Raw genomic sequence first — 22,631 nt, forward strand, 5'->3', positions numbered from 1 at the left:
CGATTGGCTCCTGGAAACTTTCCAGCCAGCCCTCACAGGCCATGCAACCTGACCTAGACAGATTACTTTTGCTAACCTCTGGTATTAGAGTCAGCATCTTCATATCACAAAGATTAGGGTGCTCTATAAAGGCATCGAGACCAAACTGGATTAGAGGGATGCAGGTCAAACACTTCCGGCCAGGTGGTCTGGGTCTTGGTCTTGTGTCACCTACTGTGATCAGCTGTTTTGGAGAGAAAAGCCCAAGAGCTATGTAGGGAGCTCAGCAGCATTTCCCGTGAGGGATCCACAGATGGTATTTATTGCAGCAGCACCACCCTCTGTCCATTACCTTAGTGACTTTTCCCTCGTCGTTGCAGCTGCCTACGAGCAGGTTGCTAAATGTGGTTTTGCACCTCCCATGCAGCTAGCTCATCCGCTGGGGACCTTCCTCTTAGTTTCCATGGCTTTGAACTGCCACAATAAACACCTCTGGCGCTGAGTGTTGCATTCAATGAAACATCTCCCTCCTTCCTCCCATGCATCATGGATCACAAGTATTGGAAATCAATTCTGTTTCATTTTACGGAGTCCAGGCTTGGTGATTCTGCAAGGTGAATTCTTCCCATAGAGTAAACTCCTTTTCTCTGATTGAGAAAAAAAATATTGATTTTATTGATGCCAAAGTCATGATTTTTTAATATAAAAAGCTTCCTGACTTCTATGCTCCTTGAGCTTTGCCTGTAAAAGCATAGCAGTAAGAACAAAGACCACAAGGCTGGGCTCAGAAGCAGCTTGCTGGATAGAAATAAAACTAAGTAAAACCTTTGGAAGTGATGAGATAGAAAGCCAAATAAGACCAGGGGAAAGATATTAGGACTGTATTTTCAAGACTTCTGTTTCCATATTAACTGTAAATTCCTGATTTTCTGATGCCTTCCAAGAGTTGATGCTGTGGGAGCTGTATCCACAAAAGCAGTGGTGTCATGTTAAGTGGGATGATGTGCAGAGCTTTAACCAGTGTGGTGGTACCAGGACATAGGACTGCACATTCCTGAGCCTTCTCCTTAAATTTGTGCTCAAAGCAAACACCTGGATCCTGGTTTTAGATCATCTTCCTGGCAAGGTCCCTCTCTGTAGATGGCTGCGTGACAGTGTCAGTCCCTCCTACAAAGAGTCAACAGGAATCATCCCAGCCCATAGTCCTCTCCTAGTGATGACCCCACATTCATGGCAGTTATGCAACTTCAGCACTGTCCTCAAGCACCTCAAATGGCACAAAATCCACCCATTTTCTCTTCCACTCCTTGCAGGAGAGGCATGTGCTGGAGCAGTTTTGCATGTTTTGCTAGAGTATCTCTTGAGTTTTAGCTCACAGTTGCTATGCAAGTTTTACAAGTTTGAGGTAGCAAAGTCCAAAAAAGCCACCCAGCTTTCTGCCGGCGGCGAAAGGTGGAGAAGCTTGTGATGAGCTGAAGACCTTTGCCTTGGCAAGACCTCATGGATTCCTGAGTTGTTGACTTGCTATTAGCTCTCAAGTGGAGGATGGAGATCACACTTTAGGGACCATGAGAATAAAAACAACTGAGGGGTTACCAAGTGGTAAGAGGCTTAAAAAATGGTTTGGAAAGAACAAAGTGCTTCTACTCCAAGGAATGAAGAGCAGAAGAGGAGACACAAGCCAAGGTCTTTCTAAGAGCAGCAAGAAAGCATATTTTTCTTTCTATAAAAGAGCTAGTTCTTTATAGATCTCAGGTGCTTTATCAGTAAGTAAAAGCAAGTCCCTGTCTGCTAATACCACTGGGTGAAAGTTTAGGGTGTCTCCAAGCAGTTTGGTGAGAAGTAGCAGTGGGAACAACGCTAGGACTGTTGGCATCAGATGCAGCTCTTTTCTCCTACACTGACAGTATGAAATCACGTGCTTTGGGATTTCCCTATTTCCGACGCTCAGGACTATATAGCAAACGCTATAAAGCCACAGTCATGACCTCAGCAGGGAGCAGAGAACAGAGAAAGCAGATACAAGAGGAAAATCTTGCAAAAATGTGCATGCTGTCCCTTCTGCAATTAACTACTTTGTTTTCTTTGGCTTTCATCTGCTCTAACCTTGCTGTGTTTCAGTTTTTCCACCTCAAAGTCCATTTTCCTCCCTTTCTTATTTATTTTCTTTTTCTACTGACAGGGAAGGCTGTGTTTTTGCTCTTGCATACAGTAAAATCTGGCACAGCACCTAGCAAGATCACTAAAGGATTGTAACAGGATCATGGTTGTCATCATATTTATGGTAAGCTGCTGCTCAATTTAAGCTAATCCATCAAGTATGGGTGGTATGGACATGAACTTTGTTATCTGTATGTATCTCCTGGCGGGGCAGAAGAGTGGACAACTCTGAATTTTGCTTTTTTTTTCTCCTCAGTAATCAAAAGCCCTGCAGACATTACTCCCTTTTCTCTTCCTCTCCCCAAACTTTTGAGTTGCAACTTGAGCAGTTCAAAAAGAATTTTTCAACAAGTAGCCCATAAAAAGCACTCTGATTATTCAAAACAAAGTCCATCTAACACAGTGGCCTGGGGAAAGAAAGAAGGGATGTGACCAGCATTAAGTGCTCATTTAAAGACAGGCTTCACAGATCGTTTAGCGGTAAGGAAACAAAAAAGCAGCAGCTAATCATTTGTTGTTCCTGACACAGACACAGAATAAATAACCATGAGAGTCTAGTCCTCTCCAGGGTTTAAGGCCACCAAGCCCTGGAGGTGGCTGGCATTATAAGGAACTAATGTAATTGCCCATTTTCACATCCCTGAACTTCCCGTTGATGATGTATAAAATGTCATCACAGTCCTTTGAGGAAAAGGTTAATTTTCAAGCTCATTCTGAAAATGCCCAATAGGCATGGATGATAGACTCTTCATCAGATTTATCTCCTCTCTCTCTAACACACAAAGACCAGCTATTCAACCAACACCTCAAAATACCCACAAGTGACTCTCACCCATTACTCTGAACACTAGAGGCAGCACTCTCAACTTGGGTAAAACAGCTGTTTTTCCAGAATACTGTATCAGAACAACATCTGGAAAAACAAACACCAGAGATATGTATCCACTAAACTGTTTGTCAAGGTCCTGGCACTATTGCAGTATGAATCATCACAAACTAAAGTTTTCACATGTAAAGATGAACTCCTAAAACGTCTGGATATGGTGCACAGGATTTGAGGGGAGCAAGTGTCAAAGTCTTGGAGAAGAGCATCCTTTATTCGGTTGTTTCTGCTCTTTAGAAAGAGATGCTTTAAGGAGGAAGAGATAGGAATCATGTTGCTTCTCTTTAATGAGTTCTCTATGAGCCTTGTATGTTGGGTTGGAACCATCATTTCAGTTTCTAACAAAGTATTTGTGTGAGCGACACAAGTAAGTTACAGGAGAGACCAGAATACCACAGATGGGGAGTTTCCAACAGGATAAAACAGGTGAAATATGCCTGGGAGCTGTAAGACCTGTTGTTTTGTGAGGTCGAGCAGCCAGTACCTGCTGCCCATCCTCTGTGTCTCACTGTTGATGGTTTTAGCCTGGCACTAACCTCAAAGCCTCCGGTGTTTCTGGAAGTCCAAACAACCTTTAAAAGGAGATGGCAGCCTATGAGTCACAGAGGGCAGGCCCTGAGAAAGTGAGAAACATTTCACATAAACCAAACTGATGAGATGATAAAGGCCCTGCAGTGGCACCTCAACTGCTGTATAATCAGAATAGAATCTTCAGAGTGACAGAAAACGGGGGAAGAACTCATTTATGAGAAGTGTTGCCCATAGGACACACCCAAAACCATCCCAAAACAAATAATAAAAAAACAAAAGCCAAACCTATCTGTGAAAGAGCTACTTGTTCCACAGCCTAGCAGAGGAGGAAGCCAAATCACCTGGTTGCCAGCCGTGGGGCATAACAGAAGCTACCTTCTTTTCTCTAAGACAGTGCAGAAACCCAAATTCAGGTGCTAACAGCTACCTAGCAGCAGATGGATTTTGCCCAGCGGGTGAATCTAGAAGTGATGGTGAAACTGTTGTGACGCCTGTTTCTCCCCAAAAGAGGTTCCCTCGCATGTGGAAATGCAAAAATAAGGTTTAGAAACAAACAGCACCCCAGAAACCAAAAACACACAGGAGTTCTCAAAGAAAGCCATAAATCTTTTAGGCTGTATGTTCTCATTGCTTAACGAATGCCAAATTCGGAGAATGCCAAATTAATAGCTGATGCTATCAATCTCCATTCCTCTCTTAAGGGCAAGTGTCTTATCACCTGAAGGCATAAGCTCCAAGAGGCCAATCCATTAACACAGTGTCCTGCAGTTATTAGTACAGTAGGTGCCTGCAAGAAACAGCCCAGGGCAACTGCGAACAGTTCTGGGGTCTATAAGGGAAATAGGGGAGATGCAGCCTGGAAAGGGTCCTCAGGGGAAGCTTTTTCCATTAATATATTATTAATGTTACATACATCTCTAAGTAGCCCTCAAATTTACACATGTTCTTGCTCTCTTCCAATTTTATGAGGGCTTTCATTTATTTCTGAGCTTCTGGACATTAAAAGTAATAAAAAGCCTGGCATGGCAGACCAGTAATATTAAGACTATGATTTTCCATATCCAAAAGGAAAGTATAAACTTCTCGGATACAGATGGTACATCGCTCTTCACGGTGAGCTCAGGCTGCCTGGGCCTCTGTTGGTACTTTCAGCAGTGGAAAAATACAGGGGACTATTTTAAGCGTGATACTCATAAAAAGTCAGCATCTTATTACTGCATCTGGCAGAAAGAGAGGCAGCAAAACCGGTATTTTTTTTTTTTTTTCCAACCGGTATTTTTTTTTTTTTCCATCTGCTTTAAAAAAGAAAAATCATTAATAATTTCCAATTTGATTGGAAAGCTGCAACTCACCGTTCACACAGATTGGCATTACCTACAGGCAAAACCGCTTGCAGGATGAAGCTGAAGAACCAGAATCCGGGATTCCTGCCTCCTGCTCCTGCGGTCTGCATTCCTGTGGCAGCTGCCATGGCTCAGCTGGTGCACGGCTTATCTCAGTTTCCTTCTCTGTAAAAAAATCAACAACTATTTACATATCATGGCTCTGTCTCAGGGGAAACCTGCTTCAGAAGTACAAACCGTGCTATTTTGAAGAACTCTGTTTAATTAAGGAAATAGCTCATTGGAAAGTCCAACTTGGTTTTACTGGGCTTTGGAAATGATTTAGTGTCCTTGTTTAAAATGGGATGAATGTTAAGTCTTGTTAGGGGACTATTATTCCACTAACTGCTGCAAGAACTGAAAATTCTCTTTCATTAAACTCCTTCTTGGAGAGAAAAAAAAAGCACCTTTATGCATGTTGTTGAAGTCTCTCATACTATCTTCATGGAAATTTTATTTGCTTACATGGTGTATTTCCTTCTACAAAAAAGGGTAACATAACACAGAGACACTTGGGCAGACCTACGAGCAGCTTGAATTTCAGATACACAACTCCAGATGTAAACACTTGCAGGGATTGCAGCACGCGAATGACGTCTCCTCTTTCTTGGCTGAATTCAGCTTAAAGCTCAGGCCTGAGAGCGCTCATCACTTGTCATTACAGTAAAAAACAACTCCTCCAGAAGGAATTTAGGGTTTTGTTGCGTAGTTGCAAGCAAGGGACAATAGGGCATAACCCCAAACTTGCTACCAATTTTCTGTTTGAGATTGGGCAAGTCACTTCTTGTACCCATCTCCCTTTTTAGACAGCAAGGCTTTTGAGGCAACAAGTCTCATCTTTCATACATTAGCACAGCAAGCTTAGATTTTGACAATAATAATGCTAAAAATACCCCGTGTTTCCCGTGAACTCTGGCTCATCAGATTTCTTGAGTCTGGTAGCAAGTGGGCAAGCAATAAAAGTAGCTGCTGAAATTCAATATAGGGAAGTACAAAACAGTACATGAAAGGGAAAATAAAGATACCACAACCTGTGTACATAAAGTTCTGAAATAGCTGCGCCCATTCAGGAATGAGACTTTGGGGTTATAAGAGCCACGAAAATGTCAAGTCAGTGCTTCCCTTCTTGAAAACAACCAGATGTTATCAAGAAGGAAAAGGACAGATCCATGCTCTTACAAACTTGAGGGTTGATAATGCACTGAGGACACCTCTTCCAGCTCCAGCTGACATGTCCTACACGTCTCTCTTGGCTCACTGTTCGCTTCAGGGCACCGCCAAACCTCCCTTAAGCAGACGTCTAATCTAGATTCCTGGCAATAATAAACAGCTCATATTTAGCCTAAGAGGGGAGTCACCTATTCAGCATGTCAGAGCATCAGCATATTTACAAGGGTATTTAAAAACATGGAATTAAAGTTTAGCATTAGAAAGTCAAGCCTGAGAAATACAGAATGCTTCATCTGAAGTGGTATAACCTATACACTGAAGATGTGTAAAGCAAACATCCACTTTAACAGGCTACCATCCCCTTCATTTTCTGTAATCATGGGCTTTTTAGGCAACATTACAAAGGAGAAAAATAAAATATTGCCTCAGACCACTGTTTTGGAGTTGTCTGTTTACAACATAGCTTATGAAGAACTGCGTGCAACTTCAGCTGTGCAAAAAGAGAAGCGTAAGTAGACTCAGTAGCTATAAATAAGTGTGTCTGAGCCCTCCGAGAGGCTGCTGATGAAGCAGGGAAGGAAATAAAGCACGTTTTAAATGTAAGGGCTGGAGGTGCTAAGTTACACGAAAAAGGAATAAGAGGTCTGTAATAAGTTTCCAGTGAAAGTAGGAAATATAGTAGTGTATTTGGAGTCATTTTTTTAAAAAAATTGACACATATACAAGATACAGCCTTACCTGAGAAAGCCCCTGCCAACAGATCAACCCAGGTGAATGGAAGAATGAACATTTGCAAAAATAATCAACCAACCAAAAAAAAAAAAAAAAAAAAACCATGCTTGATATAATCTACGTATTTGTTAAAGATAAACCCTAGCTAAAGATCTTATTCCACTATCTGATCCTTCTTCAGCTTTCTTCACCTGTATAATGCTGACTGTGGCAGCACCTAGAGGACAACTACTTATAAGTCAGGCTCCAACACAGTGGGCTGGCACAGCGAACACCAAAACCATCATCAAAAACAGCTTCTAGGAGAGGAAGCTAAAGCAGTTTTTGCCTGCTAAGACTTTGGAAGGAGGTAAAGCATTTTAGTGACTGCACGGTACAGAAACAAACGTTTTGGTTAGAGAATCAGTCCTTCTGCACAAAATACTACATCAACACGTTGTCTCCTTGACATTTCCAGGGCAAACGTTGCCCGCAAATAATCAACCATAATGAGGATTTTCAGAACCAAATGGGAAAAAGTTGCCAATAAAAGTTCTCAGCAAGTGGAAGCCCTTTGGATGAAGTGATATATTAAGAGAAATTTAAATGGAATGAACATAGGCAAAAGGCTAAAGAGAGCAGAAAGGCAACAGCATACAAGAAAACGGAACAGAGCAGGTTGTTCCTGCGTGAGCAGGACAAAGTAAGCGTTTTGCTTGTAAATACACAGGCCTAAGCTGACCCAATTCCTGCACTGAATAAATGACAAACTCAAGTCTCTGATTCATCAAATTGGAAGCTCAACGCTGCCATTACAGGGAGAGAAGGCAGAACAGATAGTTACAAGATACAAAAAAAACAGTCTGCATCCCTCAGCAAAAGCTTACAGCTGCTAACAGCTAATAATGCACAACAGTAGTATTTGTTGAAACAAAAGTCATAAATAAATCATCTTGCCTAAAGCCACATCACATTTTCACACTAAATTCACATCACACTAAACCAGTTCCCAGTGCTTTTCCACAGCATACCACTCGAATTATTTCACTTCTACAAACACATGCTCATTTGTATTAGGTGGATTTGTTTTGCTGTATCAAAGGCCTTAAAGTATTCCTCAAGGTCACACAAAGCTAACAATATTCTGGATTCGGTTATTGTCCCAAACCTTGCGGTTTTGTTATCAGTCAGGCTGGGTCTGGTGGCAGATTCCAACCACCGCCCTCATTAGCACACAGGAGAGAAGACTTGGAGAAGGTCTCCTACAACAGAAGAGGACAGTAAAGAAGCAGACAAGCAACAGGTAAAATAGGAATTTTTTAAAAAATCGTTTTCTGTTTTACAAGCAAATGTTTGTACAGAGGTTGTTGGAACACAAGTGGACAAAAGAAACAAAAAACAAGAGCTAGAATTTGCCATAAAGATCTGCAGCCAAAGCTTTTTTTTTTTTTTTTTTTTTTTTAAAGGGCAATAACTGGAGACACAGCATTGATCAACTACAGGTCTACACCCCCTACTCCCCCCATACTTGTGTACAACAGGAAAAAGGCATCCAGCATCAACTTCCAACCTACTAAAATGCCCTCAAAGCTCTCTTCCCTTTTAATATTTGTACAATTTCAGTGGCAATTCCGGGTATAATGGAGCACAGACGAGTGTCATCGTTGACACCTCCTGCCAACCCTTTGTCACATACTGTTTTGAACAAAAAGCAAACATAAAACCAGGAACACTGCTATTTCTTATTTTACATTGGAGAGGAAAAAGCAATGTGGCTTTTAGCAATTTTGTTTGCCAGCTCTTCAGTTTTCCATGAGAATTTTCTTTCATTGCCTCTTTTGAAAACTTCATCCAGCATGCCCTCTTAAATATGTCCCTCAGTGTTATCTGACTGCAAACAGAGAAATAGAGAGAGCACATGCCAGGTCTCAATGCATTTTAAAAGTTAGTTACTTAACTGCGATGTTGGAGAAAGTGAGAATCGTGTGGTTGGCCAGATACAAGAATGAGTTTCCATCAGTTCCTACAGTACTTCAATACTGACCTGTGTTCAGTTAATCCTCAGTATTTCTAGCAAGGACTCTAGCAGAAAGTTTCCACTGACAGTCCCATCACTTGGATTTAAGTGGCTAGGTATTTTAAATCCTTCCTCCTTTCGTTTCCCTGGGTTAAACTTATGTATAGTTATGCATTTTCATTGGATTTGGGAAGAAATACAAATTCATTCCTTGTTACTTTACTCTCCGTTCTGGTATGGAAAGTATTGTCCTGGAGACAAACTACAGAACAATTAGCTGCCAATCATCCAATGACCACAAATCACTCTGGAGTTCTGAGACTGAGGACTTAGGAGCAAGGCTGGAATTCTGGGAGATACCACGAGGAAGGAGAAGCATGATAGCACACTGTCCTTTTCCAAAGCTTCCCACTTACTGTGGATGCAGCACAGCGGACTCCATGAGGAAGCACCAGAACAAGGAAAGCAGGAATACAGACAAAGCATCTCCTCAGCAGTGGGGTTCAAAAAGTCCTTTGAAAGCTCAAAACATAAAAACATTCCCAGAGCAATAAGCAGAATTGTGCAATTCAAAACCACACAGACGTGAATTTTACTTTCAAAGGGCTTTATATTACAAAAAGTGTAAGTCACAACGAATGTGAAAAATCCATTCAATGAGGCTTGTTTCCAGTTTGCTAGGAAAGCTTCTCTTCTTCATTCCCAGCCTTCTGCTGAAAACACGATTGCCAGAACAGTGACACCTCGAGCTAGATTTTTAAAATCAAACTTGTTCTGCCAGATCCAGTACTCTGAACTTGTCCAGGTTGTAGAAACAAGCCTTCACCACTCGGCCACCAAAGTACCTTCCATTTAGATCCACCACAGCTAGAATTAAAGTGAAAAAATGAATCAGCGAGTAGCAATTCGGTAAAATAAAAAAATTCTTTAGCTAACAGTCTAAAGAGTAAGGCTGTTAAATGTCTGAACAAGTTTATTTAGAAATTAGCATTAAACAATGTAGCATCCTACCTTTGATTGCAGACTCAACCCGTTCAAACTCTAAAAATATCCTTACAGCTTCATCATCAGGTGCACCAGGAATCTGAAGAAAACCAGAACTGATTAGAGCATTACCAAGATACTGCTTTAAACTGTTGTTCCTCACAGCAGTGAGCACAAAAGAAAACATAGGCATAGCTGTCCAGTTGCTAAAAGGAGACTTAAAATTGCCAAAATGGGTCGTGTTTCTCTAAGGAAACCTTTCAAGTAAGTCAGAGTGAGAAGCTTCTACAGGCCAAATCCCCAAACAATTCTCTGTAAAGACTAATTCAAGCAGGAGGAACTGAAGAAGGCTCCAAAAGTACAATATCCACAGATTTTGCCCAGTTTCTGACTTTAGGAGTTTGTACTGTTATAGACATGGAAAATATAGAACCACAAGACTGCAAGGGACTCTGAAAAAGCTTCTTAATCTATATCCCTTCTTTAAGGGTAAGAAGTCAGTCCTGAAAGACAAATGTCCAATTTTCTTTCAGAGCTGTCACCAAGGGTCAGATTATTTCTTACCTCAAAGATGACACATTTCCCAACCTTGCCGTATTTTTCGCATTCTTCCTTAGTTTCAACTTCTAGATCTTCATCTACCTCCCCAGCACCTACCATATTCTGCAAGTTAAGAGAAGAAAGCCAGCTCACTGGATGTGGCCCAAGTAGATGGTTATGTACACAAATCACGAACGTATGCACTTGTGACTGTGAATATTTTAACTTTTGTGTCCAACAATCAACGGGATTGAAGCATTTCAGGCATTTTGAAAAAGAGACAGAAATGATACAAGGTTTAGGTCAGAACTCTGCACATAGAGCCACTGTCCTAGGTTTAAGCATTTTAAACAGACATGCATGCTGAAAGTACCAAGATGTATCCCTTTACTTTCAACTTACCCTTAAAAGGACCACTTTAGTAGGGCATTTCAGTATCTCAGTTAATGGGTTAGAATCCGTTTTCTTGGCTGCATCTGCTATAAACATAGGCAAGTGATTATGGAAAAAATTAACAACAAAGCTCCTTAAGGTTTACAGTGGGAGCCTTTATGAGAATCTTATTAGTTTCACTCAATGAAATAAAAGTCACTAATTGTAGTTTCATAATGAAAAGGAATAGTCTCTCAGAACTTCTAGCTACCTGGAATGACAATAACCAGACAACCCACTGCTATGGCACATAAATTAAGCCAAAGCATAGAAAGATACACATAGATAGCATAGTCTATTTCTTTGAGGGAAATCAATTTTAAAACGTTACTAGATCCACCAAAACCAAAAATTGGATCTTCTTACTCCTAACGCGTGTGGATCAGGCAGAGGTGCAGTTCTAGTAAGCCTAGATGTTGTCTATAGGCTAGACAACCCCCTGGGCAATCAGTATTTAATACATATGCCAAGGAGAAAGCCAGCAGGAACTGTGCACCTTCCATTACACCTTGAAGAGAAGGTACAGAGAGGACACTAAAGGAAGACAACCTAAAGGGTAAGAGGATGAACAAAAATAACTAAGAGAACCCGCCATTTTTCTAACTACTACTAACATTCTGTGCAAGGAAAGAGGTTGCCTCCCCTATCTGCCCCAAAGCCAAGGAGCTCCCACTGACATGCATTTCTCCCAATCATTTTCCACAGAAGCTTCCCTTTTCCCTGGGGAAGGACACAATTACCTTTTTCTGTAACCTCCCCAATAATGATCTTGCCACCTCTCTTGCTTGTTTTCTCTACTGACAGGGCTGTGCTCAACCCCTGTTCATGCTTCCCCAGCCCTTGGCCCTCTCTGAAACCATACTTCTGCATGATTTTATGAGCTACCGTCCCTCTGCAAAGAGAAAAAGGATCAATTAGTAAAGGATTCTCACACAAAACATTATTAAAATATTGTTAAAACATTGATTTTCCTGACTTATCAGATACTCACATATTCTACCTCCTAAAATCTCATTAAACAGTGAAAACAGAAGAACTTCTACATGAGTTTATAGCCTAACAATTTCACAGAACCTGAGAAGATGGAAAATATTATTCCTGAATTACATATGGAAAACTTGACAGCAAATTTGACTAACGCAATAAAATTGTTCACACCTTGCCAAATACCAGCTGACTCCCATTAACAGTGCAAGTCAGTATCAGACATTCTGCACAAAGTTGCAGAATAGATTAGACCAAGGTTTAACTAGTCCAATTCATCTTTATCAGTAGCTCATATCAAAAAGCCAGAGATAAAAATATTAGAATATCAAAACAGGTAGACGTATTTTTGTTTCCCTTATTAGAATACGTTCCACCATCTACTATTTCAGCGTTGGCTTAAGCTCCAGAATACATGGCTTTGCTGCCTCTTCCTGTAACAAATTTGGATATTCTTAACATCCATTTAAATGTTTCATCTCTGAATTTTCAAGAACTTTGAGGCAGAAAAATCGCTACCTATTTACAGAGCAAATGCCAAAAGGAGCCCTACTAGCTGATTTTGAAATATCCCCGAAAGAATTGCTAGAATCAAAGCATATGTACATGCGTGACTGACATTTCATTGGATACCATGTCTTGATGGGTGAAGGCACAAAAATGCACTATGGTACAGCAGCAATTTACACCACAAGCCATGTTCTCTACTCAGTCACCTCTGTTTCACTAACAGGCATTACACAGAAAATACTGGTTCAGTGACTACATGACTATGTTTCCAGGTACACAATATAAAACATATAAATGCACCTTAGGTAGGGCCAAATGTTCCAGCTACATCATGCTCAAAGGTTAAGACACTAACTCACACAACAAACGGTTGCCACTGTATGCTTTAAATAAGGCAGGTAGGCAGTAGTTTTAGCTCCTTTTTTTCAATGAAATAGTGGTATTGTTAGGGTATTGTTAACTTGAGGTGGTAACAACACAAACTCATTTAACACTTCTCATGTTGGCTCTCCTTTTTTTGGACAATGTTGAAAAATGTTTATATCAAAAACTTGCATAAAAGCAAGAATGAAAAATGCATGGAAATAATAATTTTAAACTATCCCTCTATGGCTCTGTTCCTCCTGAATATAGTTTTGATTACAGGGAGGTTGCACCTAGACTTCAGTCACATCAAGCACAGTGTAAGATGGTCAGAGATAAACACTGCACCTTTCAGAGATGTCTCCAAGTTGTTCCTAATTACACATCCAACTTCACTTTGCCCTCACAGTAGTTTAGCAAGCTTTTTCACAGCGCTAATCCAAGGCAGAAATGGAAAAGGAAAGATCTGCAGCCACAGCTGCTGCCACTTTCAAATATGCAGTGCATTTTTGATGATACAAACAAAACCAGAGCTGAAACAATTTACCCACTGGAACACAGCAAATTTTGGGTGAGGCTGGAAAGGCAATCTGGAGACACTAACGTGCCATCTGTGTTTTCCTGTAGATTACATTAGCTTGGCTTGCACAAGCCACAAACACTTTTTACCTCAGTGGGGCCTCAGAACTTGCTTAGAGGCACAGCCCTAAATGCAGCCACCTAAGCTGCTTTTCTCTCATTCAAAGAAATCCACTGCTGTTCTGTCATCCTCTCAGTTAGGACCACATCTACTTATTTCTTACAGACAAAATATTTTAAGTTTTGGCTTCCATCATCTTCTAATACTAAGATTTTTTAGTTTTATAAGTATGTCAAACATATTTACCCCATGTTAGCAAGGAAGGAGTTACTGGGTCCTGTTGGTGAACGAGGTCTTTCTGTCTCATCATACACTGGAGGAGGAATAGCTGCTTTAGAGGAAGGAGCGCGAGGTCTTGACTCTTCTTCAAACGGAAATGATGCTACAGCTGGAAGGGAATGGAGACATTTACTTTTTCACTAAAATACTTTGCATAAATTACCTATTTGTCATGGACACTAAAGTACTGCAACTTCAATCTCATTCATTTACACAAAGATTTTCTTCAGCAGGCTGTGCCTTCTCCTTCAACATTCACACATTAAGAAAAACAGGTCTTTCATGTAAATCCAAAATCAAAGACTGTTTCCCTTGCACATGCTTTTTTAATATCCCTTCACCACTCTCTCATATACAAGACAACACTTGAGATCTGGGTGTTCCTCATAGGATACATATCTTGCCTTAGTTTCTGCAGGTCTGTAATACATTTATTAATCTCAAACTCATTAACTGGAGAAAAGAAACGTTATGAGGCTACTTCACCACAATCAGTTCATCCAGGCACATGGCAAGCAAACTTAAAGCACTGTTCATCAGAAACAGAATTATAATAATAATGAATGAATTCACATTGTTGTCTAACTAGTGGTATAGAGTACACCGTACATTTACACATAAAAAAATACTCTCCTTTAAAAGAAAATTAATGCCAAGTTAAAACTGCCTTCTGCTTCACTGATTTCCTCTTCTCCACAGCAGTCTTTGGCAAAGACTTCTCTAAGCAAAACATTTATACAACTTGAAGATATATTGCTCACTGTTTCTAAACTAAGCTCCTTCCCGAGAGAAATGTATATCACACTGATTAGATAATTATGCCACTTCTACTGACAGGTACAAGTGCAAAATTTATTTGAAAAGCAACCAAATACACTAGAGAAATTCTATGAGGAAATAAAGAACAACCTCTTTTGTGTATTTAAATGCCTTTAGATGGAATTTAGAGTATTTTCTCATGTTAACTAGCACTAGTATCTTACCGAAGTGGCAGACATGAAGGCTGGGGAAACAGTATGAGAAAAAATAATCTTATTTAGGCAGTGCATGGACTGGATTATGGAACTTTGCTGTAGTATTTTCTGAGGTTTGCCCAGTCTAGCTTTGAGCATCAAGTAACAAGTCATACAAAGATTCCCTTGTGAGATCATCTCACATTTTAGAAGCTTTTCCCCTCAGGATACTTCTACCATTTCCAGGCTTTATTTACTTTTCTTTGACACTGCTCAATTGCTCTTAATTATTTACACAAAATATTTCCTTTCTGTTTTTAGTGTTTATACACTTCAAATACCTTCATTATTATGTCATTCGTTTACTCCACCAAACTACATTTTCATTTGAATCTACTCTTAAATTAAATCAGGACTTCCAAAGGAAAATTTATGTGCATAATATTCAAATTCTTTTATTTATAATGACACATACAATACACTGTCTTAATTTTTCAATTGAAATAATTAGCAATCAGACATGCAAACCTGAACACTTTTGTTCCTGCAGCAAGATTATGCCATCTAGTGGACAAACTGCAACCTTTTCCTCAAAATATTCTCCTTGGAAGAGGAAAGAAAATCCTCTCTTGCGAGCACCTTTTAGCTTATACCTTATCCCTCAAAAAATTACAAAATCCTGTCTTTAATGCATAAGGCTGCCAGAAAAAGGCATTCAGAAGAACTTCCTAATGGAAAAAGGTAGTGAAGAAAAAAAATCTCTATATATGCTGTGGAGATAAGTCGCCAGCCTACATCAAAAAAAAAGGAATATTTCTTCTTTCATATCATGAGTAACCAGAGTTATCACAGATCGGACTACTAACCCACATCTTTAGCAATACAGAAGATGCTTATTTAGTATAGAAATGTGAATCACAGTAATATCATAGGTTCCTCATAACCTGTACCAGAAGGTTCAACAGAGAAGTGGTACAGGCCCTTCTGCCACAAGGAACTATTTAGGACAACCAGCAGGACATCTTAACTAAATAGAGGGCTGGGTGAAAACTGAAAAACATTTTTAGACTTTAGGGGACGGTTTTGGTGTACTTACGTTCTTTGTCCTTCTCAACGAGAGATGTAGGTGGTGCAATAGCAGCTCCTCCCATACCTAGGGGACAAAAGACAAAACATTCTTATAATCACGTCCTATGATAGCACCCACACTTTCATAAAGGTACAACACAAGCTCCATTCTAATGAATAACATTCCAAGGTTGTCCCAGACTCCCAAGGCACAGCAAATACAAGTTAAGTGTCTCATCCATTTCTGAATTAGCTATTGTGATTTTGCTACTGAAACAATAAAGTTGCTTATACTAAGAAACATCTGAATGCACAGATATTTGGTAAGTAATAGAGAAAATTCTCTATCAATTCTCATAAGCTGATTTTTATCTCATGTTCCCACCTGTCCCAGAACCTATACTAAGCAGAAACTTATAAGAAATATCTACTAGCTAATGTAAAAAGGACTTTAAATAATCTGCCTTCTTCTTCCATGGAAAAAAAAAGCAAAAAAAAACAACCCAACAATTTTCTGTTCTTCAATAGGTACGTCAAAGTAAAATACTTGCTTTATTCCGGAGGCTCAGAAATAACATGATACATATCAACCAAGAAAACAGGATTACAGCGTCCACAAAAACAAGAACAGGATTGTTGATTTTTTTTTTTTCTTTCTTTTCCTCCCTTCCCCCTCTGCCGCACCAAAAGACTAAACAGCTTCCTTACTTCGTTTTCTTCTCTCCCTTTCATAATCTTCATCTTCGTCAGAATCCGGATCTGGTCTTCTTGAAAACCCGCTGGCTTCGTGTCTGTCTTTACGTCTTCTGGGAAACACAATGCATTAGGATAAGAAACATCAAGCCTACGCTTTCCTATAATTTGTGATACCTTCTTTATGACATGAATTACATTGCTATATTCTAATCTGTATTTCATAATGTGCTATACACTAAGGTGTAAGCAAACAACTTTACTTTTTTTGGTGTTGTTTTTATCCTTATGAAGTATTTTCATAAATTATGAGACAGATCCAAAGAGAATCACTCTCCACCTTCAAATCACCCAAGGAGAATGGATGGAAACGATGAACTAAATGAATAAATCTAGTTCTGAGTGATTGCAGTGGAAGAAGTCCAAGAAACAACTGGTAGAAAGGCATTAAATCATTCCGCTTTGTACAGAGTTCTTTTTAAATTCTGCATTACTGGCTATAAGGAAGAGGATCATTCACTCAGTCTATGAAAGTTATCACTACACTTCATTATCAGACTCTTGAAAAGTTAGCTTGTCAATTAGATTCTGTAAAGAATTTTGAATTAAAAAGAACTATATACTTTGTTCATACACCTGGCTTATTGGAAAGCATCTATCTGATGCATGTTTGGCTGACAGATTGGCTGACACAGCTTTTAACTTTCGTAACTTTTTTGTTTTTTAACAAGGTTTGTTATGTATTTTCAATTTCCTCCCTCTACCTGCCTTTTACCTACATATAGCTACCTGTATCTAAGGTCTACGCTCTTGATCTATATGCAACAAATTTCAAGCACAATTATATGGCAACTAATGGTGAAGCTGGGGAACTGTCAATGCAGATTTCTGAGATCTTCAATGTCAGTTACAGAGAACTGTAACACGGTCTCAGGCATTCCTCTTCACTACAGATCACAATTTAGAGAAGAAAGAGAGGTCCAAATGACTAAAAATATTTGCTTCTGCAGCCTAAATGGTGCATCTCTTAATTCTATGGACTTGAGCTGATTCATACCCTGATGAAATTAGCTTATTAATTTCACTAAAAACAAGCAAAGGTAAAGAACTTTTTTTTTGCCGTGAGGCAAAAGAGTAATAAATATGCAATTAACTTGCTTAACTAATACAGAATAAAAAGAAAAAAAAAAGAAAGGCTATTATGCCTCTGGGCGCAGAGGTGGTTAGATGTATAGAACTGAAGTGCTTTCATATGGCAGTATAAAATATGTAAGAGGAAAACAGATGGTTTATCACTAGGTGTTGAAAGGTATTTCTGCAGTTAGGTTACACTGAAATAAAATACTCTGAAACACCTGCAGGCTCAAGGTCTGATAATCATGCATCAAGTACCCAAATACTTCTGCCCCTGGCGAAATAAATGAAATAGCAACATTTGACGCAGGTTTTCCAGTTTGTCCATTAAAAATGTAAGATGCCGAATATATGACAAATCAGGTAATTTTTGAATTGTTAGGTGATTTCAGCAAGAGCATTAAAACTTGCCAAGTGTTTGCTTCTGCAAGCATATAATATTCTTCAAAATAGTTTCCAGTACTTCCCTGAAACTGTTTCAGGGTGTAAAACTAACTGAACAGATCTTTAAATAACTAGTCTTTATCTAACAATCAGTATGTGATGAGTTAGAACAAAAACCTTACTTTTCTCTTTCTTCAATCTCCTTTTGCCTCTCCAGTTCACGCTGCCTCTGTCGTTCCTCTCTTTGACGTTTTACCACTTTCTCATAATCATTTGGAAACATGGGATCATATTCATCTGCCAAAGGAATTAACACATCTCCTGCAGAAAAGCCACTAGGTACAGGATCCTTCAGAAAAAAAAAGAAAAGGGAAACATTTAATATTTTCCAGCTGAGATCTGCACACCATATCCAAAATGGGCAAGCCCTCCTCACTCTAAATATCACCAAACCCCATTTCTGCCTTTAATAATGTAAGGCGGTACCTTGATCCTGCCAAAACTACATGGAAGCTCTGCTTTCTTTCAAAACTAAGATTTCACCCAGGCCCTCACCACCTCAAGTACCACCATGAAGAACAGAATCCCCCACCAGGAAACACAACACAGCAGCAAACCGATGTGGACAAGATTATTTTGATACCCATTTGTTCATTGTTACTGGAAAAATGCATCTTCTCACTGCAACCACCTGCCAAGGGTCATCCTGTGCAATCTCACTAGTCTTTTCTCTCATCTGCTAATATTACAGTACCTGACAGAGACAGACACTCTGCTCTTCTCCTGAAGACTATTCCAAAATCTTCATCTTTCAGAAAGTTTCAGGGATAAAGTGTGCTTTTATCATTAGGAATGCATTTAAAAGATGAGGTGGCTTCCATTTATTTATTTAAATTTGACCAGTTCCAACAGCAGTGCAATCACAATTACCATTGCTATTGACCTAATCTATCCAAAATGTTTTGAAGCTTTCCAGGAGAAATATGCTAGGACTGTTGTTTTAGTTTAATTGTACAGCAGTCTTGGTACTTCAATATTGTATCACATGGAAGTCTGTATAAAAAAGACTTCTTGAAACATCTCTGAACAGAGGAAACCAACTCTAAGGTTGACTTCTTTTATCAGTAAGGAAAAGGTGGTAAAAAACGTGGTGAAAAACAAATATACAGATTACAAAGAACCCAAATTCAAAATTATCTGATTACAGCTGGACTGTCTAATCACCTTGATCCTACCTTTAATCCAGCTGCTACATGAGGTGGCGTGTCCACAATCTGCCTCTCATCAGAAGTGCTGCCTCGTTTCAGGTCAATCACCGGAGCAAGGACTGTTGTTTGTTTTGTTCTCTGGCTCTGGAAACAAAAATTGCAACAAAAAGTGTCTAAAACAAGTAACAAAATAGTTTTCTGAAAAGCAGCTCTTTTGATATTGCTCAAGTAGATTTCTTTTTTAAAGAATGAAAATGAAGCTCTAGCTCAAAATCTTTTCTGCTTGAAGTTCAATAAACAATTTTCCATAAGCTTATCAACAAATTAATTTTCAATATTTCTAATGAACTTCATTGTGAATAAATAGAATTTATTTCATATTAATTGGTGGAAAAGGCCAACTCTGCTCTGCTAGAGGATGGCTCTATGGCTAGAGAGCTTCTACAAAAAAATACAAATCCAATGAAATAATTTGAAGAGAAAACTTCAACAAAAACAGCGCATATTATTCTGCTTTTAAGGGGTTTATACTTTTCATTGGTATGCACCAGAACGTACAGTGATAAGAAAAAAGTTTTGGAACTAGTGCCAACAAGCACTGGCAGGAACAGGCCAAACAGGCATTAAATATTCAGATCACAGAATCACAGAATGGTTGAGTTGGAAGGGATCTTGAGAGATCATCAAGTCCAACCCTCCTGCTCAGGCATATTGTATGTGCCACTTCAGGTTTCATTCATAAAAATTGTTCCAAATTCTGTTTTCAATTTTAGCAGCACTCACACTTCTATTTTAATCAAATATTCTCATTCTACATAGTCTGCACATAGTCTACAAAGGTTATGTTGATGTTTTATGTTTAAGCAGGACACATTGCTTAAAAGGACAGAGCGAAACACTGGAGCAATAATAAAAAAAAAAAAAAGCTGTCACAGCTGAGCTCTAACAATTATCCTTCAACCTGTTCCCTTTCATGTATCCTGGGAATACTGCAAAAATTAACAAAAAAGGATTTACCTTTAAGTATCTAAAATCTTTTTAAATAGCAAGCAAAAAGCGAGGCAAACACATAAATGACAATGGATACAAAATGCCAGGAATGACCAACAGCTGACACTGCCATTAAGGGCAATATGACCCTTACCTACTTAAAAACAAAACGCTTAATCTCATTCGCTTTCAATTTAAAGATCAGGTTTTAGCCCTCTTCTGTCAAAAAAGAGGCCCACAGAGTACACATCAATTCTTCATTTGCTTTTTAAATTTACAAGACTTTCTCTAATTTCCAAAAGCACCAATCTTGGTCCCCACGCCCAATGCCTTTTCAGCAGCCTCCATGCTACAAACTCATAGAAGGATTGTAACAAAAAGATCCCAAATATGTACTCCAGAGTCACAAACTTTCCTCAGTGTTCCCAAGAAGTTTGAACAACAAAAATTACTAATAACAGTACCTTTGCTTGTGTGAGAGCTGCCTTCTTCACCTGCAACTGAGACTGCAGTAGCTTGAAATTTTTGGACCAGCCTTCTGTTTTTGAATCGCTGGTCTCAACTCCCAAGTCATCGTAGAGGGACATTTTCTCTTTGATTCAGAACTACAAGACAGGAAAAAAAAAGCCATAATAAATCACATGTTCAAAGTTTATTTGCTCTTAGTTTAGTTATGCTTGCACACCGTATTTTTAAATATCTTTTTTCTTCAAGCCAAAGAGTATTCCAAGCAGGGGCGTGTTTTTTCTGGTCAACAGTAGATATGCATATGTGCTGTAGAAAAATAGTTATTTAAAAGATGATAAAATGCTTCTGTGAGTAGTGATCAAGTGTCAATGAGTGTTGGAAACTTTCTAAAACAATTTTTTGTAACATAGTTGGCAAAATTACGGTTGTAACATCATTCTAAGCTCTTGTGACACAGTCCACAAAAATATCAAGCCACAAAATAAATTTGCAAGTATGACTGAAAACCCAAGATTTCCAAGTTAGAGCACCTAAGAAGCACCATCTCCCTCGGCCTTAAAGTCAGTACAAATAAGTCAACAATGCAACCAATTTCTTAAATTTAAGAATTTTACAACATCACTAGACTGAAAAAGATATGATTTTTACATTAGTAAGTCTTGCTGGAGCGCTACTTGCTAGAGCATGGTTAAGTAAACAATTTCACACATTCGAAGACCTCGAGCAACCAAAATATACAAACACACCTATAAAATCAGCCAGGACACAACATCAGAACAGGGCACATATCACTGCCTGGGCGACACTGCATCCGACGTGAAAGGAAGGAGGAAAAAGAATGGGCAGGAATGAGAGCTCTGTCACCTGCAGCTGCCTGGGAACAACCCGCGAGCACATTATTTATCCTCCTTCAGGCCGGGATTAAGGGTCTCCAACCACTGCTTTAACGCCTTTACTTCCTGCAGGAGAAATCACCCACAACAGTGTTAAAAATCACTGATAAAGTGCCCAAAGTGACGCTTTACAAGCACAAAGCCAAGACCTCCCTGCACAGAGGAGTGTCTCTGTTTGAAGGCACCTGACGGAGGAGCTGACTGCTCGAAGCTGTTACACAACTTATATATATTTAAAATGCTTAGCAAGGCTCCAATGCAGCCAGCAGACAACTGCATTCCGATTCCCACAGGCAGGAGGTATGGAATAATGGAAATATATGCATTTGCTTATATATTATGCATTTAATAATAAAAGTTAAAAAAGGGGTATTATGCATATAGCAAAATGAGTAAAAATAACGCAGAAAAGACGATTTTCTCCAGGAAAAAATATAAATAACTAAGGCTCGGTGCTTACACGGGTGCAGGGAGGGATATTACACAGCACAGGCGACGTGGGTGGGAAGGAGAGCCACGAAACCTCCCTGCGTCACAGGGGGCTAAAACTGGGGCAGAAAAAGGCGGTTTTTTGAGGCCAAGGGGGCAGGGAGGAGGCAGCCGCCAGCGCGGACCGAAGCCGGGCGCTGAGGAGGCGCTGGGGGGACGTACCCCATCCCTCTCCCCGCTCCCGGCCTCGTCAGGGCCCGTCCCGACCCGCCGGGGCCCCCGGGGGCCGCCGCCCGCCGCTCACCCGTCACGGCGCCGCCGCCATGAGCCGCCCGCGGAGGCAGCCGGGAAGGGCGGCTGCGCCCACCGCGCCTGCGCGCGCGCCTCCAAGCGCATGCGCGACGCTCGGCCAATGGGAGGCGCGCGCGGCGGCGCCGCTGTTGTAACGCCCCCCGGCGGGCGCGGAGCGGCGCAGCAGCCTCCCTCACTGCCGCATCCCAGTGGAGCCTGGAACTGCAGTCACCCTTTAAATAGCGTTTGCATGGAGAGAGGGATAAAGAGATGATTAAAACCATCGGCAAAGTGGTGGTTTTAATAAGAGCAAGCAGCAAGCACTGCTAGATATCCCCTGTAGCTTCTTCCAGCAGCTTCTTTTGCTGCTTGCACGATTGCTCGCATCCTATACTGAGGATCCACAGTCATCATTGGAAAAAAATAAAAAATAAGGAATGGAAAAAATTGTCATCTTTCCCCAAAACTGGGAACAAATCACCTTACTCTATTGCTAATGTGTTGTAATTGGAAGTGAATTTAGCCTTTCCATCAGCAGAGGGCAGGATGTTCAAA

At 40.0% G+C, this 22,631-nt stretch overlaps 1 protein-coding gene across 7 annotated transcripts; it reads right to left on the reverse strand.

Moving 5' to 3' along the window:
* Nucleotides 1-8,291: 8,291 nt before the first annotated feature.
* RBM17 (RNA binding motif protein 17) lies at nucleotides 8,292-22,141 on the reverse strand. Of its 7 annotated transcripts, XM_026052434.1 has the most exons (13): nucleotides 21,817-21,864; nucleotides 21,328-21,422; nucleotides 20,460-20,600; nucleotides 19,033-19,149; nucleotides 17,980-18,146; nucleotides 16,295-16,392; nucleotides 15,615-15,671; nucleotides 13,533-13,674; nucleotides 11,530-11,681; nucleotides 10,760-10,836; nucleotides 10,382-10,480; nucleotides 9,845-9,917; nucleotides 8,292-9,700 (listed from the first exon to the last, which is right to left on the reverse strand). In XM_026052434.1, exons 3-13 carry the CDS (start codon nucleotides 20,580-20,582, stop codon nucleotides 9,597-9,599), a joined length of 1,209 nt encoding a protein of 402 aa, XP_025908219.1. In that variant the 5' UTR covers nucleotides 20,583-20,600; nucleotides 21,328-21,422; nucleotides 21,817-21,864; the 3' UTR covers nucleotides 8,292-9,596. The 7 variants fall into 7 exon arrangements, with proteins under 7 accessions (XP_025908219.1, XP_025908223.1, XP_025908218.1 ...); XM_026052438.1 differs by lacking the exons at nucleotides 21,328-21,422; nucleotides 21,817-21,864 and adding an exon at nucleotides 22,090-22,141 and having other exon boundaries at nucleotides 16,295-16,389; XM_026052433.1 differs by lacking the exons at nucleotides 21,328-21,422; nucleotides 21,817-21,864 and adding an exon at nucleotides 22,090-22,141.
* Between the last annotated feature and the right edge of the window lie 490 nt (nucleotides 22,142-22,631).

This window comes from Nothoprocta perdicaria, unplaced genomic scaffold (genome assembly GCF_003342845.1).
Source record: "Nothoprocta perdicaria isolate Ctin4 unplaced genomic scaffold, notPer1 scaffold_89, whole genome shotgun sequence".
Classification (NCBI taxonomy): Eukaryota; Metazoa; Chordata; class Aves; order Tinamiformes; family Tinamidae; genus Nothoprocta; species Nothoprocta perdicaria.